At 52.7% G+C, this 23,851-nt stretch overlaps 4 protein-coding genes across 4 annotated transcripts; 1 reads left to right on the top strand and 3 right to left on the bottom strand.

Annotated features, from left to right (window-relative positions):
* Positions 1–188: 188 nt before the first annotated feature.
* Positions 189–2,778, top strand: Triagg1_4259 (uncharacterized protein; the record flags this gene model as incomplete). Its single annotated transcript, XM_062898643.1, has 2 exons — positions 189–290; positions 355–2,778. The coding sequence occupies 2 exons, from the start codon at positions 189–191 to the stop codon at positions 2,776–2,778; spliced, it is 2,526 nt and encodes an 841-aa protein (XP_062756766.1).
* An 888-nt stretch (positions 2,779–3,666) lies between these two features.
* On the bottom strand, positions 3,667–6,721 carry Triagg1_4258 (uncharacterized protein; the record flags this gene model as incomplete). The annotated part of the gene is made up of 2 exons (XM_062898641.1): positions 3,667–3,790; positions 3,852–6,721. 2 exons carry the CDS (start codon positions 6,719–6,721, stop codon positions 3,667–3,669), a joined length of 2,994 nt encoding a protein of 997 aa, XP_062756765.1.
* An 11,301-nt stretch (positions 6,722–18,022) lies between these two features.
* Positions 18,023–19,104, bottom strand: Triagg1_4257 (uncharacterized protein; the record flags this gene model as incomplete). The annotated part of the gene is made up of 2 exons (XM_062898640.1): positions 18,023–18,211; positions 18,292–19,104. The coding sequence occupies 2 exons, from the start codon at positions 19,102–19,104 to the stop codon at positions 18,023–18,025; spliced, it is 1,002 nt and encodes a 333-aa protein (XP_062756764.1).
* A 2,332-nt stretch (positions 19,105–21,436) lies between these two features.
* Triagg1_4256 (uncharacterized protein) lies at positions 21,437–23,851 on the bottom strand (the record flags this gene model as incomplete). The annotated part of the gene is made up of 3 exons (XM_062898639.1): positions 21,437–22,749; positions 22,798–23,149; positions 23,258–23,851. 3 exons carry the CDS (start codon positions 23,849–23,851, stop codon positions 21,437–21,439), a joined length of 2,259 nt encoding a protein of 752 aa, XP_062756763.1.

Genomic DNA, 23,851 nt, shown 5'->3' with positions numbered 1-23,851 from the left:
TCCAGGCGACTTCAATCAACGCGCTTTAGTTGTGTACAAGCACTGAGACGCGTCTGGCCGTTGATCGTAGCGCTCCATCTCCACTATCGAGCACTCACACAGACATTCGATTGATATAGTGGCTGCTTCATGCACTCCAACATGAACCCTCCGTATGCACGATCCGACCAGCATTGATGTCATGAGCCATGGCATCGCACGCTTCAGAGGACGAGGGCTACGGCTTCGACCCCTCGGCGCCGTTCAAGGGCGTCATTGTCTGCTGCACCAACATCCCGCCTGATCAACGGGTTCGTAGCAGCGCCATCACCACCCATTGCCACGCCTCCCGCTAACCTCGTCGCGAACAAACAGACAGACATTGCCCAAAAGGTGGCCGAGCTCGGCGGCCTGCACAAGTACGATCTCACTCCCGACGTGACGCATCTCGTCGTCGGCGACTACGACACGCCCAAGTACCGCCATGTCGCCCGCGAAAGAGTCGACATCAAGGCCATGGACGCCGCCTGGATCAACGCCGTCAACGAGCTGTGGAAGAAGGACGAGGAATTCGACTTTGTCGCACTGGAAGACAGCCACCAGCTAAAGGCGCTGGAGACGAGCGGTGTCGAGCCCTCGTCGCAGGAGGAAACATCGCCAGCCGCGAGGGGATCGCTGCTCATCTGCTTGACGGGGTTCGGCGACACCAGGGACAAGATTGCGGACATGATTATGCAAAACGGCGGTCGCTATACCGGGGATCTGACCCGGCGATGCTCGCACCTGATTGTCAGCAAGCCAGAAGGCAAGAAGTTTACGGCGGCAAAATCATGGGGTGTACACACGGTTACTCTGGATTGGCTCGAACAGACTGTCGCACGCGGCATGATTCTAGAAGAAGCCAAGTTTGATCCGCTATTACCTCCGGAAGAGCAAGGCGTTGGCGCCTGGGTCAAGAAGGATCCAAAGAGGTCAGCCTTGGGGAAGAGGGCAAGGTCGGCGGTGCTAAACGGAGGGCCAGATGAAGGCGTCAGGAAGTTGCGCAAGACTGCCAGTATGAAGCTGAGTTCGCAGAGGAACGACCTCTGGGGCGACATACTCGGAAGATCTGCGTCAAGGGAGTATTCGTTTGCCCACGAGAATCCCCCCGGAGCACCGGCCCCGGGTCCAGCTCCAGCCGCTGCCTCATCCGAGGCTCCAGTACCAATCTCTGAAGTTCCCACGCAGCCCGGCTACTCTCTCCAGGAGGACCAGGGCGTCTTTGCCAACTGCATTTTTGTCGTTCACGGATTCCCACAGCAGAGAGCAACCATCCTGGAGCAGACAATTGCGACCCTCGGCGGCACAATTGTCTCGTCGTTGCAATCTCCTGCTATGCTGTCCCAGCCGACAGACCCCGAACACTACCGATTCCTCATAGTCCCCCAAACCTCCCAACCCGACACCCATCCCAAGGCGCCAAACGAGCACATTCACATTATTACCGAATTCTACATCGAAAACTGTCTACATAACAAGCGATTCTTCAACCCCAATGAGCAGGTCCTCGGGCGACCGTTTCCCTTGTTCCCCATCCCCGCGTTTTCAAGCATAACCGTGTGCAGCGCCGCGTTTACTGGAATAGAGCTCAACCAAGTTGCGAGGAGCGTAGCCCAGCTGGGAGGCAAATACGACGAATCATTCCGGCGGTCGACAAACGTGCTGGTATGCAAATCTCTGCTGTCCATGCGGAGAGAAAAGCTAAAGTGCGCGCTCGACTGGGGGGTGCCCGTTGTTTCGGCAGACTGGCTGTGGGAGTGTATATCCAGTGGCAGCTTGGTTCCCATTGAAGACTTTGTTTACTCCGAGATCAAGAAACGGCGCGTCAAGCGAGACCCCTTTCTCAACGAAGAAGACGACACCGCGCCGGAAAAGCCGCCTCGAAAGGCCCCAGAGGCGAAGCCCGCGGCAAAGCCTCCCAAGCAAAGCGTCGACACCACAGCCTTTGACAAAGATTTGCCTGGGAAAAGTCGCGCCCAGCAGACGGTCGAGTCTATCACGTCGGCAGACTTTCTGACGGCACAAACCCATCCAGTCAACACCGCGTGGACGGCCGACACGCCCCCTCTGACCGAGCTGTCGTCGGCCGCGCTCAACGTGTCGCCAAAGCTGCCGGCAGCCAAAACCCCCCTTGCTCGCATCATATCCGCGCCAGCCAAGCTACCCCAACCCCAAGAACAATCAGTCTCAGCACCTCCTCGTCCCACTTCAGCCTCTGAGCCCAGAGAGCTATCCGCACCACGACCAAAGCAACCCCCTGAACCAGCCCCTGAAGCAGCAAAACAAGCAACCCCCGAAGCCCCAACAAAACAAGAGCCATCCGCCGACCAAGTTGAAAAACAACGACAGCTGGCAGCCGCCGCCGAGCTCCGCCAAGGCCTCACATCAGCCCTCTCCGACCTCATACCCCCTTTGACATCCACCTCCCTCGCCAATTCCAACTCGGCTCCTCACCAACAGTCGGACCCCCGCGCCCTCCGCCGTCGTCGCCACAAAATCCTCGGCCGCGCCATTAGCAACGCTTCCAACGCCAGCAGCGCCGCCAGCATCGACAGCGCCGCTCTTCCGCCTCGCGCGCTGCAGGACGAAGACGTCGATGAGGAGAGATTGCAGAGACAGTCTCCTCCCGCGACGCAGCTCGAATACCGCGATCCCGAGGCCATGGAGACCAAGGCCATGCTGATGAGCAGGATGACCGGCGCCGTGGAAACAGCACCACCAGAGATTCTCGGCCGCACAAGGTCTTCTAGGAGAAAGTGAAGAATGCTGGGGGAAAAGGACGAAATGTTGCATGTGTTTCAATGTCGGGATATATGAGAAAGACAAAAGGCTACAATAGAGGGGGGAGCATATAATGATGGGGACTTGTGGTTTTCTTTCGGGCGAGTTTGAAAATGGGGTGGGAATGTAGGATAATGGGAATTTGACTTGAGCATTAATACACGTATACACATGATGTCGCCGTTTCGTATATAAAGCTGAAGCGGAATAATATTCACCAACGGCTATCATGGATGGAATTACTAGAATTAATTCGCTAGATGCACATATCTCGCTCCATCATACATGATGCAACTTGCAAACAACATCACCCGGCATATCATCACAAACAGCCACTCGAAAAACCTCAAAGCCATAAAAAAACCTCTAATATATTCATCCCCCCCCAAACCTCCTATATACACCAACCTCCTATACCTCTTCCCCTTCAAACCCCCCTGGCTCGTTGAAGAAACCCGTTCTCAAAAAAGAGATTATATAGACCACCAAAAAGGCATCATCTACATATACCTATCAAGCGATAAATAAAGCGCCGCCATTTCCAGTAGCCGACAAAACCATCCTATATAGCTTATCCCTAAAGAGCATCCCCTCCTAAGATGGGAAAGATGTTAAAAGACAAAGAGAAGAAAAAAAAAGGCAACCGATTGTTTTGTTCCCACTGGGTATCTATCATCATCTCCTGACGCGGGACAAAAAAAAAAGAAAAAAAGACACCCCCCTAAAGAAGAAAAAAGACGCAACGAAACGTCTAGATTTCAAGAGGCACCCTCCCATAAAATGCATACCGAGCAGCCTCAAAACGCCCGCAGCTCCTTAAAAAGAGAGAGAAAAAAAGACTCAAAATGAGATGAGGTATACCGAAAACTAATAGGCAACTGGCAGTTTAGACGAAGAGGCCGGTCTCCTGTGCTCGTCACCCAGGATCTCCTCGTCTCTTTCGGATAGCTGCTCGGATTGCATGACTGCCCAGCGATGCTGCAACTCCTCTCTGCAACACCAACACCGTTAGCATCACGGATCCTCAACTCAAACACGGGATAACAACTTACTGAGAGCCCTCAATGGTCCGGATTCCCATCCTCTCAAGCACCCGAATCAGCCTCTTCAGCGTCCTCTCCCGCCTAAACGACACAAGCACATCCCCTCTAGGCCGTCCATCCCTCGACGCAACCTGCACGCTTCGCTCGCTCATGATCAGATGCGCCTTGAGCACCCTCCGGTTCCAAACAACATCAACCAAGTCATCCAGCCGCACGTCAAAGTTGATGGGCTCCCTGAGCCTCCCCCACCGCACGGGATGTCCCTCCTTGAGAATCTGGTGCTCCAAGACTCGGCCCTCCTTCATCCAGTGCAAGTACTGCGTCACGCGGGGCGAGCTCGTGTAAAGCCGCGTCTTGATCTGGTCCACCCGAAAGTCGTTTTGCGTAATGGGTGCGCCACTCCAGAGGTCGGTATCGGTATAGTCCTCCGTATCTTCGACGAGCGTCCTGTACGGTCGAATGGACGGGGACAGCGTCCGGGCGCGTTTGGTAATTGGGCCCCCTGAAGTTGGCGATTCGGGCGCCATCATCGCGCCGTCGTTGCCGCCCTCGGACGTCAAGTCCGTGGACGACCTGTCGTTGTCTCCGGGGGCCCCGGAATTGGAATAGATGCTCTTCCGCTTCTTCTGTTGCGAAAAAGGGCCGTCGTTGGGTGCGCCGCCACCACGACGGCTCGCCTTGACGCCCGATGGCCGGCCAATGTTTTTGAACCCAGACTTGGTCCGCAGTGCAGCCAGCTTGGGATCGTTGTAGAAATTATGAATGATTCTGGACACGTTAAAGGCAGCGCCCTGCTCAACCCACAGCTCATGCAGACGCTGCCGCATCCACTCCAGGGGGTGAATGTCGAGTCCGTACTTGGCCAGCTCGCTCAGCGTCTCGCACAGGCGGAACAAGGTGTCGTACGAGGTAATGCTCCCCTTGCCAGACGTGGTGTACTTCTTGCTCAGGAGCTGGTAGGGGCTGATCTCGCCTTCGTCCAGGAACTCGAGGATTTTCAAGCCGCGGTTGACTTGCCGTCCCAGCTGGAATCGGGTAGAGGCCTTGTCTACGCCCTTGTCCTTTGATTCCATGGCCTGCTGGTGCTTCTCCCGCCACTGATTAAGCGGCGTCTCGATCAAGCCCCTGATATCGGGCCACTTAGGATCCCAGTATGGGTGGCTTGGATCAATCTTCTCCAGGGGCACGCCCTCTATGATTTCCGGATGAGTGTACACCTTGCCGTCGTGTCTGAGAGAGAGGGTCTCGCGCGTGATTTTGGGCAGGTCTTGTTCGTCCACGTTATCTGACGGCTGAGGCGAGGCCTCCATCGAGCGTGGCGTGGGAGTGTTGAGATCCTGAGACGACGGCCGGCTCGGGACGTTTGCCGGCGTGAATCCCGTGCCAAAGGGGTATGCTCGAGACTCTGGCCGGTCCTTGGGGGTCAAGAGCTGCTCTGTGTGGTAAAAGGCCGGCCGGCTGGTGGGCAATCCTCGCCTCTCCGATACCGTGGGCTTGACTTCGTCGCCCTGCATGGACCCGGCGCTGACTGCTTCGGCAACACCAGCCGCCACGGCGAACGCCTCCTCCGTGGCCAGCTGTTTTCTGGTCTGCATCTGCTGTGCCATGACCCGCTCGTCGTCGTCATCTCGATCGGCAACCGCCTGGTCCACCTCTGCCTCTTCTGCAGGCTCCCGGGGCGTGTCTGTTAAGATTCCTCTTTTAGTATCGTCGTCTTCTCGTAGTGGTGGCGGCGGAGAGCTGTTCTCCTCGGCGGTCCCGTTTACCGCCTGCCTCGAGGGACTATCCCCGTTGGCCGTGTCCTTTGAGGCTTGTTCATCTTCTCGAGGCGTCCCCTCAGAAGAGACCTCTTCGTCCGCAGCAGGGGATTCTCCCAGGCCGCGGTCCTTGCGCAGAGCCGCTCCATGGCAGCCCTGGCGATTCCACTCGCAGTTGCCGCACTTTTGAAAAAGCGGCCCGCCAATGATGATGCAGTCGTCAAAGGCGCCCTGGTTCTTGTCGCAGGATATGCACCGCTGGGCCTGGACCTCGCCAATGGCCTGGATCATGCAGGACAGCCACTTGACGCCCTTTGCTTCCGTGTGCTCGTAGATGCCAGCGAGGTGGTCGGTGGTGAACTTGCGCCCGCGGCGAATCTTGACCGGACGCTTGATGGGCAGGCCCAGGATAGCCTTGACCCATTGATTCCACGGCTCCGTCTTGTTGATGGGCCCGATGACTCGGCCGTCGGCGTCGACGAGGTCGACCAGAGCCTCGACTGGCTCCTGCAAAAGGCCCTTGAACGAGGACGACGGCGCAATGGGCGCTATGGGCGTCTTTGCCGCCACCTGTCGAGTGACCACGGCGGGCCGCCGGGGCAAATCGTTCCAGTATTCCACCCCTTCCATCTCGGTGGCATCGCTGTCGGTGGTTTCTCGAGGGGCGCCGGCGGGTTTAGGCATGGCCTGATCGTCTCCCGCTTCAGCTCGAGCCTTGGCCGCAGCATCTCGCTTTTCCTGAAACCAGCGAATCATGGTCTCGGTGACCTTTTCCCTCTGCTGCAGAAAGTCCTGCTCCTCATGGCGGTATTTCCGCTCAATGGCGAGGATAATCTCGGTCCTCCCGTCGCATTCGGTGACGACGTGGGCCAGCTCCTTGTCGACTTGGCTCAGCTCCAGGGCGAGCCTCTCGCGGACCTTGCTCAGCTCATTCCGCTTTCCATCCAGCTTGCCCAGCTCGACCTTTGCGTCCGTCAGGGCCAGCTGATATTCTCGCTCCTTGTCGGAATGCTGAGCCTCTTGCTTGGCGTTGAAGTCTCTCCAGAACTTGCCCTCGGCCTCGTCCCAGACGAACTTGTGCTCGTGGGCAGGGAGGTGCTCCCACGTGGACGCCTCGTCCATGCTCCTTGCTTTGATTGTTTTTGACTTTTTCCCGTGTTTCTCTCCCTGGCAAAACTGTTGTGCGTGCTGTCGATGAAAGGAAAGAAGCGGGTGCTTGAGATGATGGGGTGCGAAGCAAGCAAACTGTTGTAGTGCCGGATAGGGATAGGTTAGAGTAGAGTTATGAAAATCGGCTTCTTTGTTCCCCGTCCGGTTATGTTTCTTTCACCACAGAAAAGGGCGGTCCTGGTCACCAATGTGAATCAATTATGAAGACGAAGAAAGCGGCGGCTCAGCGCGCCAGAGCCAGGCTCCAAGAAAGTCTTGTTCTTATCGTCTTAGTCCCCGAGTGATGTAAGGGAGGCTCAACCATAGTCTCCCGTGGATCTGGACGCTACGGTGGTTTGTAGCAGCCGGCGGCTCTTGATCTTTCAGACGGTCTAGACCATGACAATGGCGATGACAATGCGAGAATCGTCGGGCAGTGGAAGAAATCATGCAAGCAGGGCGCGTTGGTGTCGCATGCGGCGATGCTTGGCTATAAGTTGTTTGAGTCCAAGGTGGGGAGGGGTGTGGATTGATATTGGCAGCGAAAGCTACGCCTAGTCATCATGGTTAGTCACCAGACAAAATAGTCGAACAGGGGGGGGCGTGTAGAGGAGAGAGGAGAGGAATATCAAAGGGGACGTGAGTTGAGTTGAGGCGAGGCGAGGCGATGCATGTGGAGATGCAAAGGCCAGACCAGACCAGACCAGACCAGACTGGGGGTTGTGAGATGGAAACTTGGAGGTGTACACGTACAGTCCACGTACACACGGACGAGAATAGAAGGACAAGGAGAAGAGAGTCGATGGAATGGTGTTGAACAGGGGACAGGGGGGAAAGGTTGTGGTGTGTGGACTGGGCGGGAGAGTCAAAGAGTCAATGCATCTCAGACGCAGATGCAGCAGCAGGGCAGAAGAGAGAGACAGAGACAAGAGACAAGAGACAAGAGACAGGACAGGACAGGGCAAGGGGTATGATGGCAAGGAATAGATGGGCAAGGCAAGACAAGACAAGACAGGAAAACGGCCGAAGGACCCCATGAGCCGGCTGTGGGTGCCGAGATGCGGGAGAACGGGTTGACGATGCGATACGATATGTACGAGCATGATGCTCGCACAGGCACAAGGCACCAGCCGCATCGAGAACAAAGACCCCATGGCACGGCACGGCTGCATGGACGAAACGAGCCAGAGTGCAGTTGCAGTTACTAACCTGGCGGGTGGTTTTACTGATCAGTCAGGTCGATCCAGCCGGCTGTCGAGGAATCCGGCTCCACCGAGGTTTTATACTCGGGCCTTGGTGCTGATATATCGTCCGGGCTGGTACCGGTATAGCTTGCTGACTCTGGTCCGGGGGACCCAGAAGCAACAAGTCCGATGCAGAGCGGATAAACTGGGAGTGTCGCGGGCTGTGCGTAAGGGGAGGAGAGAGAGCAGGCGCAAAAGGAGCGAGGAGGAGGAGAGCTGGAGGAAGGGCGTTGATTGGACGCTGCAAGGGGGGAGGGAGAACTGATTTGTCTTGTCTGTTTTTTTTTGATTTGTAGGAGAGACCAGATGAGAGCAAAGCAATAGCAGGTGAAGTGAAGTGAATAGAAGAAAAAAGAGGAGGAGAGAGAGAGAGAGAGGAGGGAAGAAGGAAATATGGCCGAATATGGACGGGGTGATGCCGCAAAGAGAGAAGAAAGGAAGATGAGGAAGAGCAAGTTGCGCAAAGGCCAACGCGATAGGGAGCCCCCAAAATAGCACGGGAAAAACAAAGCAAGGCAGAGCAAACAAAACGATCCGGCTTACGGAGCAACTGCAAAATAGGAATTGCGGGAATGTGAAGCGCTGGGATTTCTGGCCACCCGCCAACAGCTGATTTGATATGGGAGTGTGTGGATTTACAGGATGTGGGCGACAACGATGGAAGATGGAGAGAGAGAGTGTGTGTGTGAGTGAGTCGAAAACGGAATTTCCGCTGAATAATGCCGCCAACGAAATGAATTAATAAACAAGTCTCATCTGGGACAAGCCAAGGCAGAGAGATAGTACGAGTGTAAAGTTTCGAATTAATCCAATGCCAATCTGATAGGTGATGAAATTAGTATAATAGCCCACCCAGCCCAGAGGCAGCACAGCACCAGCACAGCACAGAGGAAAAAGGAAAGCTGGGAAAGGAAAAAAAAAAAAAAAAGGACGGCGGGTACTTGGTCCGGGCCCGGCCGGGTGTGTCCCTTGGAGGTACCAGCCGTCCGTACACGCACCATCCAATACCATACCGTGCTTCAGTTTGACTACCTATACAGTACCTAGTATGCATCAATAGCCGTTGACTCGAGTTGGTACACGGAGAGCATCAGGTCCAGGCCAACGAAAAGGGATAATGCCGACCGCTGAGTTGGGCAAAGGACCCCCCTAAGCTTAGCGATAGCCTAACGTCGTATCCCCCGTAGCGGCTTCTTGGGGGGGGTGGCACAGCCTATCAGTCAAGACGCCGTCCGGCTTCGTCTTTGACGGGGATTTTGGGTTTTTTGCTTTTGTGCGTCATCAGTTTGTTTAGTATTGATTTGATTAGTATGGATTATCATCACCGTCTTCATTTATTTTGTCTTGAATGGTTCTTTTCGCCGCTCGTTTGTCACACAAGCCAGTTTTTCCCCACCCAGCATGACAAGGAATAATCCTCACGGCTTCAATCAAAATAGAAACCGCTTCACGTTCCCCCGTTCAGGCAATTGCAATTCCCGGCGGCGGTTGGGGACGGATTTTGCGGCACCCACTTTGTCCTGCATTTCCGACGCCTAGTGTCGTATCGTATCAACGAGAATCGTATGGATCGTATGCTGCATTTTGATACGCCGCGAATACGCTGGGCGACGGATACGTCCAGGCCCTGGGAGGCGCCAAAAGCTTCTTTTCCCCTTGTCGAATGCCGAGCGAGCTTGGGATTGGAGTTTGTGTGAGCAAATAAACATGCGCCATTGATCAAATAGCTGAGGTTAGCATCCTCGTAGCTTAGCATAGCATCAGTGAATGGCATGTACTGTACAGTACGGGCTAAATCCCAGGTTGGGGATGGACGAGAGAGATTGCGGACGGTAAGCCAGAAACGGAGAGTCACTTTGTCAGCCACGAAACATCAGCATCGCATCGCATCCGCACCACTCAAAGCTGCAGCTTTCCGTCACGAGACAGTCTTCAAGTCAAATCAAGCAATAAAGAAAACCAAGAAAATAGAGAGTGATAGGAGAAATGCAACTGCGGAACAACATTCGCGGCGTGCTGACTCGATAGGTAGATGCATGCATGCAACACCATCCGATCCGAACCGAGGCTTGGTTATGTAGGTAGCTACAGTACAATCTCGGGGACTCGAGCTAGGAAAAACCCAAGCTGGAGCCCCAAGACTTGGCTCTCGTACAATCAAGCCGTTGGCCGTCTAGTTCCAAGTCCCGGTTTGACTCATTCTCTGCTTGCTTGCTTGCTTGCTGCAATTCGTCCGTTTTGTGCTCGTGCCTCGTCCGCCCATCCGTCCGCCTCTCCTCCTGTCTCTCTACTGTACATGTACTCCAGGCCCTTCCAGACACTATCGGTTTATAATCCGGGCCTTGATACGAGCAATACCCGGAGTTCCTTGGGCAAAAGGACGTGCAGAGCAGGAAACACACGCTTGTACTATCGTCGCCGGCTCACACCTCTCACACCTCACCTAACCTTAACCTATCCATCTCCATCTCCATCTCCATCTACGCAATCAATCAATCAAATCCGCCCAACTTCAAGTAGCCACCAAGTGGCACCGCCGAGTCATTCATCTCTTCGGCCTCGCTACAACCACGAAATCGCCTTCATCTACCGCCGTTCGCCATTGTCCGCTCGCCGTCCGCTCGCTGTCCGCCCCCCCTCTCTCCGTTGCGCCTCTCCGTTCCTTTTCGAGGTTGCTTTGCTCTGTTCCGTCTAGGCTTTTCTCTCTTCCCACGCTTCGCTCCTCGCAGCTCCTGTCGAATGCGGGCAAAGAGCAGCAAACCAGACAAACCGCGGGTCCCATCTCCGGTCCAATTGCGCGTGCCGGACCGGTGATCCTTGTCTCCCCATGTCCCCATCCCGGACCACCTCGGTGCCCCCCAGCTAACAACCAACTGACGACTGCCGCACTTTGAGTTCTCGTCTCCTGCTCTATGGATATTCGTACTGTAATACTAATACGAGTGCTTCTCTACTCCATCTAGATTCAGATCCTCATGACATCGTATCATCCACCATTTCAGACTCTCTCAACGCCCTGTCACGACACTCACCAGCGGATCCTCACGCCCCCCTTTCACCCAAAACCCAAAAGAAAAAAAAAACTCAAAAAAGCACGCCTCCCCTGCTTGCAGCTCGCCAGAGGCTTTTCAACGACAAGTTTGCTAGAAATTATGGGCCGGAAGCTTCAACCGCCTGGCGCTCACTTACTCACTTCACTCACTCATTCACACAAAGAACTTTCTTCTCTGCCTTTTTTGAGGCTGGGGGACAGAGAGAGGATCGTCGCTGTTCCTCATGCAGTCTAGCTAAAAGGCGATTGCGCAACGCTTAATCCAACGCGGCCCAACAAAAAAAAACCCTCGAAAGGCATTTCGTCAGACCTGCGGTATTCCGCATTTGTGTGCCTCTTTTTTTTTGGGTATTATTCACTTCTTGTCTAAATCCTATCGGCAGCTTATTTCCTCTTTGAGCCTTGTTGGCGGCTGTCGCCCTTGTCATCTATCCGATGATGGAACCCCCCCCCCCCCCCCCCCTTCTTACGTAGCTGGTTTGTCATGGGCTGAGTGGTTGGTTTTATTTTTGTTCATCCCCAGCGTGCTTTATTTTCCGGAGCAGCCACGTTTGAAAATGGTTTGGGCGAAGCTAAGAGGCTGGTAGCGTACTGTGGAAAACATAGTACCGTATCCGTCTTCTATTTCGTACGAGTCTGTACCTACTCGACCTGCCTTGGTGGACAAAGAGAGAATCCCTGCCGCAGCTGGTCCCTTGTCTTGACTCCCTTGTCCAAAGCCCATCGTGTCTATGCTAGTGCCAGCGCCGTAATATGTTACAACCCATGGCCAGGAATCTCATCATCATCTAGGCCCAGTCCACAAGGGCAGTGTTTTGGTCGGCTTCAGCCCTTCTTCGATTTTCACGTGCCAACCGCATGAAGCAATTTTTCCGAAATCTCTCTCATTCTCTCCATCTCTCTGGCTCTGGCTCTGGCTCTATTTCTACCTCCATCTCTCTCATATCCTCTCTTTCTCTCTCTCTCTCTCTCTCGCGCGCGCGCAGCCTTGGCGCCCTCTCCCATGAGATAATTAATGCTACGAGAAAAACGGCCTCACGCTAAAAACACCATGCATGCGGCAAAAGCCCGCTCCCATTCCATTCCATGCTATTCCGGGGAGATCTAAACGCGCTGATACCTTCCGTTGCGTCTGGCGGCGGTGGGCTCCGATCCCTGTCAGCCCCGGTCCATGGACAACATCCAAGTCTGTCATGGTTTTTTTTTTTTAAAAAAAAAAAAAAAAAAAACTCATTCTCTTTTTGATCGTCTTCGTCGCTTAGTTCTGGAACAAAGTCCAGTCCAGTCCAACAAGGGAAGGGGGGTTTCACCGGCGTAGTTATTAGACGATAGGATCCTGATTTAAGATTACTCAACGTGACACACACAGCCAAGCCAAGCATGGCGGAGCGAAAGGAGGGGAGAGACGCAAAAGAGTTGAAGCCTCCAACTTGCTCGTATCAAAAAGAAAATTGTCAACACTGTCTGTCTATCTGGCTAACACGACTTGACTTCGCATCGCTCCGTTTTGACGCCCTTGTCAGCAAAAGCCTAAATCGTCCTTGCATGTTGGCATCATCATCGGCCACGCCAACAGCCTGCTAGCAGCTCTTGGCTGTTTGCTGTTTGCTGTTTGTGAGCCAAAATCTCCCGGCAGATGAGACCATGAGAAAGCCAAAGGAAAGCCACGGGCCAGCAAAAGCCCAGGCATGGGCAGGACGAAAAAAAAAAGAGAGACCAGCCGCCTAGTCTTTTATTTTTATTTTTTTCCGCTTCCCTCGCTTATACTAGTTGAAGAGCAACTGGCAAATGGCAATCACGAAATACATTTGATTTAAAAAAAAAAAAACAAGAAGAAGAAAAAGTTTCTACTCAGACGCAGCATCCAATGATGAAATCGCACAAGTCACGCAAATCTCCCATCAATGACTCGATACTAAGAATGGCAATATTATCAATCATCGACGGGCTTTCTTCCGCCTTGTCGGGAACTCCTGCTCCACCACACCCAGGGCATGCGTACGTTTAGAGGCCCCCACGTAAGACCAGGCCTGCATCTCATCCATAGGTTGACTTATACAGGCTGGCATCTTTTCTTCCTCTCGCTGTAAGGGTTGCCGTACTGTATGTACCCGCAGACCCTGTCGAGGCACGGCTAGGCCAGGGCCCTTCCCCCCTTCGACTACCATGTATGTATTACTGTATTTCGTAATTCCGTACCTACTGCCCAGACTGAGTATAGACTGCCAGGCAAAACGAAGGCTTGCTTTGCCAAACTATCCTTCGAGACCCCCTACCGGTCAGAGTCATAGTTCCACAAGCACAAGAGCCGGAACCAACGCGGCGGCGCCACAAGATGCTCTGGAACATCAACTGACCATCAAACACCTTTTCCTCCCTTGGCGCCGGGGCATGGATTTAGTTGGTATAAGCACTGTTCCCTGCGGCAGACGAAAACTGCCTGACGGAAAAAGGCGAAAACGGGCTCTCGCTCCCTTGCAACCCTAGATTCGTTGCGGCCCTCGGTAAGCAGCTCCATTCTCTATTGTAGATTGAATGCTGATCCAAGTAGGTAATACTCCTATGATTCATTAAGGAAATTACCGGGGGGACCATGCATCAACGTCCTCCCCTCCTTCTCCCCCCCCTCCCTCGAAACGGTAACACTACTTAATTCTGCATGTGTCTATTACTGCATCCCTTGAGGTCCTCGAAAAAAGGGCTTGTTTCGCTCTTCCTTCATTCTCATTCGTAGAGCATGCCTTCGCCCTTTCTTTTACCCCACAATAAGCCCTGTTCAACTTTGTCTTCAACGGGCGAAATTAAATTAGCATCGCAATAGAAAGCGGCGCTCTTTTTTTCTTCCCTCGGAGTGCGCCCCTTTGGAGTTGGCACTTTTTTCGGAGAACAGCCGTTGAGCTTATAAACCCCGTTCTCCGCTGCTTGCGTCCGTGTACTGTACTGTGTGCCCTCGTACGAGAAATACGACAATCCCTGCTGCTGTCGTACCGTGTGTGCATTGCGTGGCCGTCTTGGTGTACGGAGTACCGAGTGTACAAGGTAATGTAGAGTTGCGGCATGGCGGTTTGCGTGGTCAGATTTTGGTTTAATGTTCCCAAGAAGGTTAAAATACACAAAAGAGAAAAAAGGCAAAAGGCCAAAGTGTTTGATGACAATAGTCCCCTGGAATATCAGGCAAGGACAAAACTCGGCGGGCGTTGTACCAAAGCATCCGTCCTATTCTACGGGTATACGAAAAAGAGCATACGTGAACAATTTGAGACCCCTAGAGAATATTTGCTACCAGTGTCCAATGAAATGACGGCTGCGACCTTTGGTGTACGGGCAAGTATGGGCAAAAAATATAACCTATCACTTATACAGCTTTAGCTCGCCCCCCTACCGAAATACGATATGGGATATGGAATCATTCAAGGGACAGACAGACAATACACTCATCGCATCTCGGGGATCTAGCCTCATTCTCCGCTAGTCCCGCCTTTGCCAGTTCTGCATTGTTCAATCTTGCCACATGCCGTTGTGCCGCAGCGGCAGCGCAGTGGGCGACGTAAACCGACGACCTCTTTTTAGAAACCAGGCGAGAAGAAGAAGCCCACACCTTGTTTGCTTTGAGCCAGAGGGCAATCTGCTTGGTACTAGGCAATATAGCATTGCTACCTTGTCTAGGTAGGTAGATGATGCGGGCCATGTGCTTTTGTGCAAGTCAGTTCCCGGAAACGGAACCCCGGTCAACAGTTGAATCTCTATCGCCCATCAACGAGTACCCGATTCCGTATGCCAAGGTAAGAGAAGAAAAAAGGTAAGCTGAATTCGGCCATGTATGAGTAGCTCATTATCAACTCGTGATCCAATAACGGACAATGGCAGCAACTTCAGAAAACATCAACAAAACAGCACCCAAAATAAATTATTTATTAAATAATAATAAACTGGAATTTAAAAAAAAACATAGCAACCCGTTTATGCCGCAGCAGTTTCGAGCTTTACCCAGAAAAAAAAACCTGCAGGTCCAAACGACACAGAAAAAAAAAGCGGCTGCTCAGCGGGCGATAGACATCCGGACCCCCCTTAATAACGCCAAACCAGGCATTACAAAGCACCTTGGCTAAGCACAAACCTGTGATTTTATTTTTATTTTCCAATCATTAACAAAAGAGAAGGCGGAAAAAGGGTCACAACAGGTGCTCGTTTGGGTAAATCGATTCGACGTAGCCGTGGTGGGCGTGTATGTTGTGTGGTGTACATGTCTACGCGTATGTACGGTTGCAAAGAGACAAAGGAGAAGCAACTTGTCCAAAACTCCGTATTACGCTTCTCGCTCTTTACCTCCGCGCTTCTTTTATCCGGGCCGCGTCTTTTTTACCCTTCTTGGGAATTCTCTTCTCCGTGACGGACGAGTCATTCAACTTTTTTGTCTTACTTTTTTTGCCTCTTATCACCGTGAGGATGACATGTCATGGATATGGAGCCCCGAGAAAAGCAAGAATTAGGGTCAGAACATTTGATTTCGAGGAAAACCCCTCCCGTAGATGGACAGAACTTGTAAGACACAGAGTTTCATTGACTCCCCGCAAGATGGGGCCTTGGAACAGAAGCCTCAGAAAGCACAAACCAGGGGCTTACCGGCGGCTCTCGGTCGCCCGAGAATGGGGCACATGAGGGGCTGTGAAAAGGAAACACGGAAGGAAAGAGAAAGAGAAAACATGGCTCGTGTTGGTGCTGTCTTTCATTTCCGAGACTTGGGGGGGGTGTGTTGGAGAGAGGCGTTGTTGGCTGGGATGACGATGACAACCTTGGGGATGATGGGCTGGCTTGGCAACTCTCCGGCCGTCCTCGGATGTTCTTTTGTTGATGATGCTTTGCTATTTCGTGGCTTGGACTCGTAAGCCTGCATGTGGAAGAGACATGTGAGCGGTTTCCCCCTTGTTGAGGTGGCAACTTGCATGAAGCCGTTGTTCAACCCAGGGGTCTACGAGTTGCCGTTGGTGAAAGTTGGCGCGAAGCTTGATGGTTAGGGCGTGTCACGTTGCGTGAGAGTTGGGAAGAGAGGAGGCTGGCGGTTGTTGAGTCTGCTTCGAGTTACGAAGTAGGTTGCCAGTCCCAGTTGTGATAACCGGAGTTGCGTTGTCTCCCCTTTTCCCAGGACTCAAGGACCACGAAGTGGCCCATAATTTGGTTATTGACAATTTGGAAATAGAGTCGAGTATAAAATACAAGGCGAAAAGTGGACAACCAATCGCTCTCCTTCAGTCCATCAACTCTGTTGAGAGAAAAGACAACTAATTGTGGGCACCCAGCGACAACTCTGGTGAAGTTCCTTGTCAGTTTCTTCGAAAGAGTCAGTTGAAAAGTCACCTTGCAGGACAGAAATCCCTTTCGACAACTCACAACGCACAATACAACTATAATCGGTATAGCCAGAGGCAATAGTATTCAATAGGGCATACTAAACAAGCACAACTTCCCTTGCCACTCGCCCGTTGCGAAATCAACAACCAGACACAAAGGAAATCATGCCACAACTCCCACCCTTGCGACATTGTAGCGAAAACTAACCGTCAAACAAGTTCAAGTCTTTGAAACCTATCGAAACATTTCATCCGTTGGACAGTTGCAAGAAAACAAACCCCCGTCGAATTCAAAATCATACCGCAGTCCCCCAACGCTCAAACTTTCTCAACTCCCAAATTGAAGCCCCAAACCATCCACAATCAAGGACAAAGGGCAATCCTCCGTCAATGACAACTCACTATCCATAGTCAAAAAGGTAAAAGACAACCCCTGGCCAACGCTGCCTCGCTAATCAAACAATGCCACCACCAACAAACTCGCCAACCCACAACCAAATACGAAATCCCAATCCCCCATCAACAGCAAAACAACTCGCTAATCCACAGCCAGAAGATGAAATACAATCCTCCGTCAACGTTACCTCGCTAATCAGGAAACGACTTCCCCCTTGTCAAAACAGGAAATAGCCCGACTCCGTTCCCTATACACCGCCAGGAAACCACCCGCTCGTTCACAACAACTCCCCGCGGTGAAAAGTCCGCGGCCAAAAATCCGTAATCAAACCGTTCGTCATCTCTGCTCCCCACTTCACCTTGAATACCATCCATCATTCAACCTGATGGATACCATGTCCTGTTCAGGAGAGCTTCACGTTAACCAATTCCGTGCTTAACTTCCTACAAGATGCCATGTCCAGCTCAACCCACATTAGCCAATGCTCTATCCAATTCCCCAATTCATGTCATGTCCTATTCAGAACTTGACATTAGATTCCATGCTCAACTTCCTACCAGATGTCATGTCCAACTCCCCAACAGATAGCATGTTCAACATAATTTCGCATCAATCGATGCCATGCTCAACTCGATTTCACGTTAACATATTCTCTGCCCAACTTAAGTTCATATTGACCAGTGTCATATGTCCAACTCAACTCCCATTAACCCACCACAACACTCTACAAAGATGACCAGACACAACCATAATCAACCACCCCTTACCACATCATCAACAACATCAACAACAAGCCTCTACCCTCCCTCATCCAATTCACCCATCGTAAGATTCACGCTGACAAGCCCGTCTTTTAATAGACAACCGGTTATTGTGTACTACGGTATTCATTGATTTATATATATACGGTACCTAAAACACACACAAGGTATATTATCCTCCGCTCTACCCCAACCAACATATTAAAGTACACTCCAACTCACTGAACAGTCCATCAACAGCCCGTCAGAATCACACTCCCTCGTCATAACGCCGTGCCATGTCAATTCCCAAAGAAAAATAAATAGAAAGAAAAAGAGCCATAAAAGCGTAAAATCCCATCCAATGGTGGTTAAAAAAGGGTGATTTCTCGCCGTGGGATTCACCAGCCCCATTAAAGCGTTCGTTCGTAAAAAGTTAACAACTATAAAAAAACAATCAAAACAAACGCGCCAGTCAAGAGCCGCAGCCAGCTTAGTGCCGAGATGAGTAACGGTTCGTCGGCGAGTAAGGCATGTCGTAGCCGCTGGACTGGGCATAAGGATCTTCGGCGTAGGCGGTGCCACGACGCTCATCTTCCCCGAGGAGTTCCTTGACTTCCCAGTTGTTCATGCGAGTGCCGACGGAAAACTCGAGATCTTCCTTTGTGATGGAGTCCCAGTACTGTAAAAAAGAAGAAGCGAGTTAGCAACACGGCACACGATACACGCACGGGCTCGTAAAATCGGGACAAGTCTTCTTACCTTGTAGACCATCATGACGGCCAGCAGGTTGCAGATCGTGGCAAAGAACAGGCCGTCCAGGTAGTGGCTCACGGCAACGCAAATCTTGGAGCTGAAGGCATAGAGAATGACCTGGCCAGCGACAAAGAAGAAGATGCCAAAGGCAATGTCGCCCAGCGGCCACCTGTCCTGCAGCGTCCTGACGACAAGCAGAATCTGCATGCCAACGTAGACAAAGAGCTCAATGGCGTTGAGCAGGTACAGGACGACAAACAGACCAATGGTGTTGGTCGGGCCGATGCCCGCCCACCCCTTGAAAGTGGCCAGCGAGACGAGGAAGGAAACGGCAAAGGCGACGACGGAGCAGAGCCACAGCATCCACACGGACAGCGGCGTGCCGTCCTCGTACAGCTGGAAGCCCACGAAGCCATTGACCAGCAGACACGTCACGACGGCGCTGGTCAGGCCATTCTGGACGCTCGAAAAGTAGGGAAACGGCCCGCTGCCCGCAGGCACGACGCCGGCGTCGACGACGAGAGAGATGAAGGTGAGCAGCATGTAGAGGTAGAAGAAGGTCAAAATCTCCTTGCGGCCGACGGCGGTGAACTTGGAGCGCACGTGCAGGATCATGATGACGGTCATGACGAGGGCGCCAATGTGGGCAAAGGAGGCGGCGCCCTCAAAGATGATTGTGTTGGCCACCTCGATGTTGCGCGCGTAGCAGCTGGGCTCGATGCCGACGCGGCCAGACGACGACAGGACGGGGCCGACGGAGGCGCAGAGCGGCAGCGGCGTGTGCTCGCAGATGGACGTGAAGTCGCCAAAGCCGGACATGCTGGCGATGTTTCGTCAAACAGCGATTCGAGCTTGGTGATGTCGTCGAAAGCGTCGTTGTTGGAGGTTGAGGGTATCGTCGGTCGGTGGTCAAGTCGTTGGTCCGATGGTGTCGTACAAAGCTATCGCAAGCGCGCGGGAATAAACAAAAACAAACGAGCGTCGTCAAAAGCTCAGCAACAGTCTCCTATCATCCGTCTTTTGTTTTTCCCCCCAGCTGACCTCTCGATGCGACAAAAATAACTCCCAGCCGAAACCCCAAACAAGAACAAGGAAATTTATGCCACTTTTTCCGAGATCCCTCCCCCACGAAGATAAAAACGAGCGTCAGGTAGAAACGATTGACCGGGGGAAGTAAAAAAGGAAAAGGAAGAAGAAGAAAAGAAGAAACGCAAGTCGCTTGGTCTATGCGAATCCCTCAAAAGAGTCGTTTTACCTTCGGTTTCGACGGTGGTTTTGAGTCGAGCAGATTCCGGATACGAGGCCGCTGAGGAGGATGGAGAAGAAGGGCGCAAAAGAGAGAGACAAAGAAAGAAGAAGGTCGGGGGGGGGATTATGGGGGACCCACCAAGAGGGAAGGTGACTTGCGTGAATACGGGGAAACGGTCATCTTTGCAAAGTATCTTTTTTTTCTCTCTCTCTCTCTCTCTCTTCTATACGAGGTGCTGCAGGCGTATGATCAATAAGAAGCAGAATGGGTAAAGACAAGTGAATTATTTACAGGACAAGAGAATAGAACATCATCTTATTCACATGAACAGCCGATCGGACTCAATGCAGGTACATACATACACCACCTATGTTGTGCATGTTCTCCATTAATTACTCCCTTGATGCGATTCCATCGTCCATACTAAATCCATCCGCACAGTGGAGTTTGCCCAGCTGCTCATCACCACATTTCCTATTGGATCACCATTCACAAACATCAACAATAAACACCACGACATACAATGCGCAATCTCAAGTAAAAAAAAAAAAAAAAAAAACATCAATTAGAATCAAATACGTCCTCCGCCGTGTCAAATCATAATAGGTACTACTAAGGTAGTTTACCCTCATTCAGCATACACTGTACACACCCATTACCCTGCAGCAACACCAAAACAATAAAATACAGACATCTTCACTCTCCCTATCCAACATCACCCCTTGAATGAAACCAAAAAAAAAAATTCACACGCCCTTCAACAAAAAAGTCTACATCTCCCACCAAACCTAATTTCGCATATCCACCCCTTACCATCAAGCCGTTGGAAGTACTCCAATAATCGCATCTCCTCGTCACCAACACACTCACAATTCCATACATCACATCACATCTCACACAACCAATATCAAATACACATCATCGAGTCAAATGGCCCTCAAACAACGACCATCTCATTCACATTCACATTCTTCATCTCGCCTTTATAAAGCATTGCCAAAAAAAAAACAGCACATCTATAACCCATCCGATCCACTCATTCCCCAATGCTCAAAGGTAAAATAAAATGATCAAAACCATAAACCACGCGACATCGTAATGTAATGCCCGCTCTTGTCTTGTTTCCCCACGCCTAACCCGTGGTAATAGATAGGTATCATGAAATAAAAAAAAAACACTTAAAAAAGGGGGGAGGCTGAAAAACTGTCCGTGTGCAAATAACTACACACACAACCGCCACAAAAATCCCCATTCCAGCCAATCCTCGGGCCAACCGTTGTCATGTCAAATCTCCCTTTCTCCCTGTAAAAACCATGCCGATGCTCCTTCATGCATATTAATGAATAAAATAGCTTGATTAATAAAAACACACGTGAAAATGGAAATAAGAAGATGATAAAAAAAAAAGGCGGGCATAAAGGCATAAAACCACAAATGAAAATCAACTCCAGATTGAATGCCGTCTGGAGAGATGTTGACAGACAGGCATTTCCCCCCCTTATACCTCTTCGACCAGTGTGTACCATTTCTTCGTTTGTTGGACGGGGAGTCATAAAAAAGTCCGTCCAAAACCCAATCCCTAATGCCGGTTCCCTTAACCAACGCCCCAGAGCCATGCAAATCCATGTGCTGCATCCTGATGATGAGCAAAAGCTAAAGAGAAATGGAGAAAAAAATGAGAAGAATAAAAATAGCAAAGCAAGGCAATGTAAAATGAAAAACACTAAAAGTACAAAATGTGGAACAACCCCCAAAAAAGAAAGGAGGGAAAAAAAATACAAGGATGATGCTGAGACTCTCTGCAGAAAATGTCTTGGATCATCCTGCTCATGGAGCAAAAGCGGTGCAGATGTGGCTCCCATCCACCAACCAACCGCCGCAAAGGGAACATTGCAACCACGTCTAGGGTGCATACGGCACTTGCGGTGCGTGTTGCGAGAGGGACTGCTGGCCCCGGTTGTACACTATAAACTCGGGCACCACTCCCGTGCGCAAGTCGTTTCGCCGACCAAGAGGCTGGTAATGCATGTGCGTGGGCGGCACGGGCACCGCGAGGTGATACTGATCCAGCGAAGCCGACGGCGGCGGGTAGAGCAGCCGGTTGACGTGGCGGATGGGCTTGTAGGGACTGGCCCGCTGCTGCAGGTAGACGCTGGGCGAGTGCGAGATGGGCGTCAGGGCAATGGGCGTATGCATTCCCGAGGCGGCTCCGAACAGGGGCTCTGCCATGGGCGACGACGTGTAGGCAGAGGCGAGGCTCACCGGCGTGTGCTGGTGCTTGCTGGGCGTGGTGAAGGCCATCGACGGGTGGCTCTGCGGTGCTGCGCTGGGGAATCCGGCGGCGGGGACGCTCGTGGTCGATACCGGGGCGACTGTCGGTGGGTGGTAGGCCTCGTAGACTACGGGCGCGGCCGACGGCTGGTATGGCTGATAGACGGAGGACATGGCACGCATGCCGGTCTGCAGAGGCGGCAGAGAGACCATGTTCTGGTTGGCGTAGGGCGACTGGGGGGTGTAGCCGGTTGCCGGAGTGTAGCTGGCTGCTGCGATGTGGGCGGCAGATGGTGACGTATATCCATCCAATGGTGAAGTCGTAGTCGTCGTCGTCGTCGTCGATACCGCTGGGAAAGCAACCGGCTGCGAGGCTTGAGGCTGCGTCGTGACAATGGTGAGATGCGGCACGGGAAGCCTGCCCGACTCCGGGGCGGCCTTGGGCCAGGGCGCTCCGGCCATTGGGGCTCTGCGCATGATTCGTTTGGCTGGGTGGTCGATGGGTTCCGCGTCGGGACTGCGCTTTCGACAAACGGGCAGAGTCATGGTCGGCCTGGCAGCCAGGGGCGAGACGGGGTTGGCGTGGTACATGGCCCAGTTCTGAGCGTGTCTCGAAACAGGGGGCGAGTATGTCGTCACGGCGGCGGGAGCGAATGCTGGGTCGGCGGCTGGCAGCGTGACCGAGGTGGGCGAGACGAGGGGAGAGTGGAAGCTCCTGGAAGAGGGAGAGACGGCCAGGGGTGACGCTGGAACTCGGAGCGCCTGCTCGTAGTAGTCGCGGAAGCACGCCAACTTGGTCAACCAATCCTCCCACTCGTCCTTGGAGGCAAGAAGGTTGTATCGCATGTTGCTCAGAAACTCGACCTCCATGACGTGAATCTCGCCGACGCTGAAGCACGACACCTCGGCCCACGTCTTGTTGGTGTAGGTGTTGTCGTCGAGGACTGCAGGAGAGGCACGTTGTTAGCTGTTTGTTTGTTTGCTTTGCTCACTTGCGTGATGCCCCCCCTCCTGGAAGGAGAGATAGAGAGAGACATGGGGAAAGAGGGAAACCTTACATTTGTTGCCGAGCATGAGGGCCACCGTGAGCAATCGGTACTCGCTGCCCTCTCGGCCCTTGATCTGCGGCGTCGACAACTTGAGTCTGTAGATGAAGAGCAGCGCGAGCAGAATCACGTTCTGTGTAACCTGGGTGGTGGACAGCACGTTGTAGACCCATTTGCGGAACTGCTCGTTGGGCTTGGCCAGCTGGGCCAGTCGAGTGGTGAGCATGTTTGGCCGTGATCGGATCGTCTCTGCTTTCTTGAGGTGGTCAATGGATTCAAACCAAAAGAGGCACGTCATCTGGGGGAAAGTAAGTTAGCTATCAAAGCCCAGAGGTGGAGGGTCAAACAAGACAAAGAGCAGTGGAAGAGCTCGAGAAGTTGCTTGGAATTGCTGGATTCGACGAACCTGGGCTGCAAAGTCTGCCAAGCTGCCGCCGTTGGAGCTGATGCATCTCGGGATCTGGAGACTGTGGTAGATCAACGTCTCGGGGCTCCTCCGCGACGAGATGGCATCCTTGGCGGAAACCGACGAAGCAGGCGTCGCCGATTTGGTCGAGCGATCCGAGGGGGTGCCGTGAAGCGTGACGGCGCGCGACTGCGAGGCGGAACTCTGGGCGGTTTGGCTCTGCTGGGCGGGATATCGGTAGTACTGCGCAGCGGCATTCCTGGCATCGTGGGCACCGACGGCTGCTGAGGTCGAGGTCCTGGGGTGGGCAATTGACGAGGCGTAGGATCGCAGAGCGTGGCTGTCGTAGGCAGCGGGCGCCTGCTGGTACGTGGTGCTCATCTCGTCGACTGGAGGCGTCCTCAGGCCCAGGTGATGTCGAGGCTGGCGGTGGTGATGAGGACGATGCTGATGGTGCTGGAGATGGCGGTGCGCAACGTCGTGGTAGGAGAGCAGCTTGGACAGGTGAGGCAGTCGTCGAGAGTCGAAGGAGCTTGACGGTGACAAGGGCAGCTGGACAAGATGCGACGTCGAGGGCGCGGCCTTGACAGACAT

The sequence above is a fragment of the Trichoderma aggressivum genome (assembly GCF_033847375.1).
Source record: "Trichoderma aggressivum f. europaeum strain CBS 100526 chromosome Unknown scaffold_013, whole genome shotgun sequence".
In the NCBI taxonomy this organism is placed as follows: Eukaryota; Fungi; Ascomycota; class Sordariomycetes; order Hypocreales; family Hypocreaceae; genus Trichoderma; species Trichoderma aggressivum.
This window is presented reverse-complemented; position numbering and strand designations above follow the sequence as displayed.